The sequence below is a fragment of the Montipora foliosa genome, chromosome 9, assembly GCF_036669935.1.
Source record: "Montipora foliosa isolate CH-2021 chromosome 9, ASM3666993v2, whole genome shotgun sequence".
NCBI lineage: Eukaryota > Metazoa > Cnidaria > Anthozoa > Scleractinia > Acroporidae > Montipora > Montipora foliosa.
Genome location: NC_090877.1, coordinates 28,670,054 through 28,677,553, shown reverse-complemented (window position 1 = coordinate 28,677,553; position 7,500 = coordinate 28,670,054). Strand labels below are relative to the sequence as shown.

The following is a 7,500-nucleotide window of genomic DNA, read 5'->3' as shown; positions in this document are numbered from 1 at the left end:
ATCTGTACCTTGCTGAGTTCGCATTTGTTAGCGTTAATGGTATTTTCGGTCCGATGCTTCTGTTTTATGAGGGGTATATTGTTTTGGTCTCCCATCCTAACACTAACCCCGCCGAATAGGGCTTGACTTCAGTGAACTTCGGCATTACAAAGCTGTCAGATGCTCAGCGGGCACGCTTAAACTTGTGGTGAAAAGAAGTTTATCAACATGTCAGCCCAGAAGCCAATGTTTCTCACTTCTCATTTATTTTCTTCAATCTTTCTGGGTTCAGTACTTTGCTAGTAACCACATGTCTTCTCAGACTATTTACCCAAGACTTCTACCATGGCACTACAATGATAGACAATACCAAAACAATATCGTGTACTGTTAGAGCTACATATTACGCAAGGACAGATCTGTTTCGTCGTACGAACGTGAGGAGCTGTGAGCCAAAGGGCCTCTTCTGGTATGACTTCTTAATGACCTTGAAAAAAATTGTTTGGAACGGTGCACGTACCACAGGCAACCCAGTGTACCCTCACGGAGGGTCTAGTTGTGAGAAGACAGCGGCTCTTTTGTACAGTCATGCAATTTTTTGGCTCATGGCTCGTGTACGACGACTTGACTGACGTCATTGAGGAAAAGGACATTAACCCGGGCATTAACCTAATTACATAAACACTGTAAACAGAGGAACAGTGGGCACAGAGGAACAGAGGTCACTCAAGTCGTCGTACACGAGCCATGAACCGATTTTTAAGCACTTTTCGCTATTTCACCTACGATTTCGTGACGATTTGACCAAAAACGTACTGTGGATCATCAAACTAGCGAGGAGGTTTTCCCGTAATTTCTAGAAGATTTAGTACGAGTCATTTCGTCAACCACTCTGCACCAAGAAATAGTCGCACTGAAATCGAGTTATGTTCCTACATTTCGTATTTTACGAGCACACGGATTGCTTACATGTTCTGAAAATTGGCTGTTGTTTTCGACAACTTCTATTCCAAACGCTCTGCAAATATCAGCTAGAATTTGTCCGTAAGTTTCTTTTGGATTCGATGGTTTAAACAAATTCTTGGAAGAAACATAACCAGTCGTACCCGGTTGAGAAGCTGCCGTTACAAATTTAACTGTAAAATCACACTCTGGCAAATTCTGCATTGATCGCCGGTGTTTCCTCAGTGCCTCGGTTTGCTTTGACGGAAGTCATCATGTGTTAACATGGTGATCTCTTATTGGCTAATTTCTTAATAAGACGTCAAGCAGCGTGTGTTAAGTCAATTATTAAAAGGTGGGCGTTTTTCAAATATAGGGGGTGTTCTTGCAAGTGTTCCCTCAGTCATTTGCCCCAACTTTCGCGCGGCCAGTTTGCGGGAAGATCATTTCGAAGCTCTTCTTTCGAACAGGAACGCTTGCTACGCAGGCTATTAAACCACTCGATCTCGGAACACTACACCGGAGTGCTAGTTCTACCTGATAAATTAATGTGCGTTCAAATCGCTGTTTGTTGCTTGAAGTCTACGGCGTTTTTTGGACAAAAGTAAGAAACACGGTTATTTGACGACTTTGCACGATTTCATCAGCGTTTTACCGGTGAAAAATAAAGATCTCAGGCCTGCATCCCTGCTTGTCAGCTGTAGCCTCCTGTCCAATCAAGGGCCTAGATATTTCTGGGTTTCCTTTATTCTTTTCGTTGCCGCCGAATTGTGTTTCCATGATTAATAACATTAAGCTTTTGCAATCAATGACAGGATGTCTTCAGGAGTGTCGAAAAGCTGAATATTGTAAACGTGTCCACAGAATAATAAAAACGACTTTTCGCGTTAGAAAATTGTTTTCTTTTCTCTTTTTTTTTTTTTTTTTTCGCTTTTTAATAAAATAGTTAACACTTGTTACTAATCAACTTTGTAAAAATTGTGTTCCTTTCAATCACTGACAGGATTTCCATGATGATGATGATGATAAACTTTATTCATGTGTCGATGTATTTAGCTGACGCTAATTGGGGACACAACATAAAGATAAACTAAATAATGAATACTATGATAATAAATAAGAAATAAGCTATAAATTATTTTTACCACAATTGCTTGTAATCTCGCAATCTGATTGGCTAATTTGCCGTTGTCGATAAGAGTCTAGACGACGCTGCTCGCGTCATGCTTGCGTCAATTTGTCACGCAATGTAATAGCCAATCAGGAACGCTCATTTTGGGAAATAAACCAATCATATTGCGAGAAAGTTATATAGACAAAGCTTGCTCTTTCTTTGAGTTATGATTTTGGTCACGCTCAGAAATAAAAACTTTCTTTGGCGTTGAATATTGTGGCAAGAAAAAACAAATCGAAAATGGTTCATTGTTGTCTGTACTCTTATCGACAACAATATTCGTCATCACAGTGGTCAAAATTTGTTATAGACTCACTCGGCTACGCCTCGTGAGTTCACAACATTTTAACCACTGTGATGACGAATATCGTTGTCGATAAAAGTACAGACAACGCTGAACCACTTTCGTTTTGTTAATTATACATTTACAATATGCTAAAATAATCAAAATAATTCTAACAACACGGGCACACCTTAAGAGGTACAAATTACGCACGCGGTGCAATTGTTGCAATTTATCAGTTCAGTAAGATCCTTTCATCTAATATGAAACTTAAACTTAGATAGGCTGCTCGTTTCAGTGATGTTTTTATCTAGCTTGTTCCATAAAAAGGGTCCAAGATATCTAAGACAGTGTTTACCATACAATACAGAATTAAATCTAGGAATATCAAAATTTTGGTTTCTAAAATTATATTTACAAGACTTAGTACTGAAAATATCACAAGTGAAATCAGGAACTAGCCTATATTTAACCTTGTACATGAGTATAACTATGTCTTACAATCTCCTATTAAAAAGGCTTGGTAGTTTAGCGCGATCTAATAAGTTAATATACGTTTCTGAATGTGAATTATAAACTATCCTTAGTGCCCGCTCTTGAATTCTTTCAACCTTTCTTGTGTCCGACGCCTTACAGAAATGCCATATGAGATGACAATAGGTGAGATACGGCATGATAGCAGTTTTATAAAGTAGTAGTTTAGTCTCTGTAGTGATTTTAAGTTTCTTAACCTGGCGAGAACGCCAGCTTGTTGTTGCATATAACACTGCATCCTATAATGATGACTTATACATCAGTTCTATGGCAGTTATTCGCTAGTTATATTGAGTGGTTACTTTCCGAAATTCATAGAATGAGATCAAGGCCATCCTTTTTTTGTTTATCAGGATTAACAACCAAGAGTACTATTCGCAAGGTTTCTTATGGCTGCCCGAACTTGTCTGATCTGCCAGCAGTAGAGAATGGGATTCAAGGAAGAGTTGAAAAACATCATCGTTGATGCAAAATTGCCTACTGGGAGAAGAACGCTTATATGGGCTGGATTTGGCTTGATATAAAGCAGAGCAACGCAAGCAACAGGGATGTAACATAGCAGTAATGCCAAATACACATAACGCATGGCACAAACTGATTTCTTGTACTTGCTAATGGACAAGTAGCTTTCTTCTCGGTGCAAATAAAACTGGTTTGAGACTTGCGTCTCGTGTCTTCGCAACATACGACGTATTTTGAAGTGCGCAAACGTTGGCACTATAACAAATAATACAAAAATGGCACAAGAGAGAAGAAGCGAGACTCTTCCTGCCACAAGGCGAGCGATGGGAAAAACCGAGCTTGTAATCCACACTGATAATACAGTAATGTTTGCTTTTGTCAATGTGACCACCAAACGGTAACGAGCGCGAAGACGTAGAGCCAAGTATCTATCAATGCTTATAGCGACCATAGTAAGAAAAGAAACTGCCACGAAATAGTCGCTAAAAAGAGGATACACCATCCAAGAGAAACAGCGAACGTAATAGTCTTCCAAGAGGCCGGACAAGCAATAGGCAATGTACATGGGCTGCACAAATATACCGACAAATAGATCAGACGAAGCTAAGCTACGTAGCAGCGCCTTGGATGGTGAGTGAAGAGAACGGGTTTTCACAAGGGCTGTTAGCACTAAAGCATTTCCAACAATTGCTGTCACCGAGAACATTGCATTAAACACAACGGATACGATGTAGGTGTAATAGAGACTCTGCGGAACTTGAAGTAAAACTGTAGGGTCGTAAGCACAAATGAAAGCCGCCGAGGACTTACAACCCCTCGTCTGATTCAGTGAACAGTTAGCCATTCTGATGAAGGTTTTCCCTGGCGGGCTCGTTACTTCTTTACCGCTCTTCAACTAATTGAAGAAAAGAATGGAGTAATATTATTTAAATACACTGAAAGGGATAACGTACGCAAATTGCAGTTCCGTCTCTAAATTGGTGATATCAGGTAAATCAACACAGATATGATTACCCAAGGACCAAAGCAAAAAAATTTCCATAAATTGAGTAAATAATACGAACGGAAGCGCCTTATGCAACGAACACCAATTTATTTTACTGGGACGGCATGATCAAACACCAAGATATTATCGCCTTAGCGTCAATCCAATTGGCTTTATGTATGAACTTTTAATGTGCGACGTCAATAGTGCTGGGCAAGATACACTAAGTAAAAGATAGCTATTTATATAGATATATAGATGTATATACATTTTTCTTTGTAAACAGGGTTCATCAGCTTTGGAAATGCGTTTCGATAGTTTTAGGTTAAAATAGCTTTATTGCGTATTTTTGTTCTCCGAAACTAACCGGTGTCGTTTAATTTTCTATAAATTCTTCTTGCATGTTTATTGGTGGTAGAGAAGTAGGAGAGAGAAATAGAGTTTCGCTCCGACTTTCGGGTTAGTCCTTTTGATTAAATCTACCTAGGACCAAGTTGCAAGCGTTGGTATTAGAAGTAGTTATAAAGCGAAAGATTTGGTAAAATATCGGAAATATTAGACTTAAAACAATACTCTTATTCTCTAACACGTTGAAAGCCAGCATTGACCAAATTTAAAGGCTCCTTCAGCAAATATTTTCAAGCGAGACATGATAACTATCCTATATTTCCCTTTTTGGTGATATTGTTTGCATACGGGAAAAAATACTAATGCCGTTTGACAAGTGACACTTTTATTTGCTGACAACTATTTGTGATAACGAAACACCTGAATGAAGCGTTCACCGCTACTGACTGAGAAAAAAATTGTGCACCAAATGAAAGCGGATAATCGACAAAGATATGGGAAAAAAAGGAAATTGACGTTATTAGTTAAAGAACCGTCGTATTCACAAATTTACCAAGACTTAGAGCGTAATTCATCTTATTTGGTTCTGGGCAAAGATTAAACCCTTTCACTGAATCTACCAACCCATGTGGTGGAAACAACGTTAGGGAAGTCTCTTTTACTAAATCTCTTGATTTGTACATTGTACGTACACTATGATAAGAGCCATTGCAAAATTTAAAAAAAATTCTGGAGCGGATTCTGAAAATCACAATTCACTGAAAATATTGGGATAGTCAAATTTCGTTATCTACGTGTCAAAAGGGGAAAAATCAACATTTACTTAAAGAAATAAGACGTTCTAAAAATTACAATGGAAGAATTTCAGATTGGGGATGCATAAATATACCAGGCTTCAAATATTTGCAAAAGATAGTAAAAGTGGAATTGCGAATGAACAGGTGGATTTCATTTGGAGTTCGATCTCAGAAAATATTGATCCACAATGAAAGGAGGTAATGTTTTGAAAGATATCGATGTAATCAAGTACACCAAAAAATGAGCTGGCGACCGTATTTTTCTATCTACAGCTATTTGAAAATTAACTGCTAATTGCACTGTTGCTAGTGAAGTTAGAACACAAGTTGAAGCAACTTGAGCTTAAAAGTTAAAAATGCAGGCTTGAACGGGGTTAAACTCATTGCCATGCGATTGCGCTGCACTCGCTCTATGGGTTTGCTTCATTAACCTAAACTGCGATGATTACTTTCACTCACAATTACATAACCACCGATCAAATATAAAAAAACTAACAGTTTCATATTCTCTATCGCTTGAGAAATACATGAGAGAATTCCAGCTTAAGAGAAAGAAATTGCGTTCTCCTAATGTCGAACGCAAAATGTGGTACGATCACAAAGTCGAAAAAGTGCTTGAAAGTGAAGAAGTAAAGATCCTTTGGGACTTCAAAGTCCAAACAGACAAAGTCCTGGAACAATCCAGGCCGGATATCGTTGTATTGAATAAGACCTTGAAGCGTTTAAAGGTCTACCTTCAACCGACAGTCATTGCGTACCGTGGAACAATTTCCATATATGAAAATCCCGCCAAAGCTGAAATTCATCCAATCAGATCACTACGATGAGCAATGCGAATTTCCATAACAAAAACAAACGGTCGAAAAGCCCGTCGGTTGAAGGTAGGCCTTTAACTCATGTTCATAGCTGGGGTTTTTGAGTTTAAAAATTTCCTTATTTGGATGTAACGTAGCTCGCGTATTTTCCCGCGCGTGCAGCTTCGATCATATTTTTGTCCATATTTGAGCATGAAATTGGTGTCCTAAAATCCCCAGCTTCGTCTTTGTTCCAAGGAAAAGAGTTGCAAGGTACACGCTTTAAGGTCATGTGCTTCTGATAAAACCCAACCGAAATGCTTGTTGATAGTTATCGCATGCCCATTTGATACCAGGGCTACACTTCAGGAGAATTGAAGATGTAAAAGCATCAAGAACTTTAGGGGACTCGGTCAGCTGTTGCACATGCTCACATGCAGAAAGAAAACATTTTCCAAACCGTTTTCCACCAGAACACGAAAAGCGTTGACTTTGTAAGAACTATATTTGACGTAGTATGGCCGTGTAGCCGCGTCGAGCCACTGAAAGCGCGCGAAAAATGAAGCCTCGCTTACATGGGTTGAACCTGCAATCCAATCGAAAACCAGTACCTTGTCAGCAGTCAACTTCAAAAAAACAGCTGACCTCGGTGAGCTCTAAGCTTGAGCCCGCGATATGGTCACGTGATACTGGTCAGCGTATAGCTTGTTTTGACAGGTGTCAATTGAACATCACATGGATGTCCAACATCAAAGATATATGCCGTAAACTAGCGTGATCCTGGTCACATTGGCATACATGGAAGGGGTGGACGTGCGTACAGATGTACGAACGGACGATTGATGACGTCATGGCTACAAAACCACTGTCAATGACAGTTCAGCCCAAGTGTTTCTCTCACGCCATTTTTAAAGTACGATCGAAGAGACGAATATGTCGAAAATAGTCAGGTTTCCTGCAAATTTCACATCAGAAATCACACAGAAATCAGAAATTTCTTGATAGCAACTATATTGTTAGCACCTTTCCTACAGCTAAAAAAGTAAACTGCAAAAATACCCTCTGTAATTGATTTGTACATTAGCACCCCCGGGAGGAGGGGGGAGGTTCCGCCGGTACTAAAAAAAATGTACTACTAAAAAAAAATTAATACGGGGAGGCTCCGCCCCGACGTCGGACCCCTTACCCTTTCATATACCATT

General features: G+C 39.2%; 1 protein-coding gene across 1 annotated transcript; it reads right to left on the bottom strand.

The window, feature by feature from the left end:
- Positions 1-1,661: 1,661 nt before the first annotated feature.
- On the bottom strand, positions 1,662-4,746 carry LOC137970574 (melanocyte-stimulating hormone receptor-like). The gene has a single exon (XM_068817098.1). The coding sequence runs from the start codon at positions 4,216-4,218 to the stop codon at positions 3,268-3,270; it is 951 nt and encodes a 316-aa protein (XP_068673199.1). The 5' UTR covers positions 4,219-4,746; the 3' UTR covers positions 1,662-3,267.
- Positions 4,747-7,500: the final 2,754 nt, after the last annotated feature.

Excerpts from the sequence above, each read along its gene's own strand:
- LOC137970574 (XM_068817098.1), bottom strand. The coding sequence starts at position 4,218 with ATGGCTAACTGTTCACTGAATCAGACGAGGGGTTGTAAGTCCTCGGCG.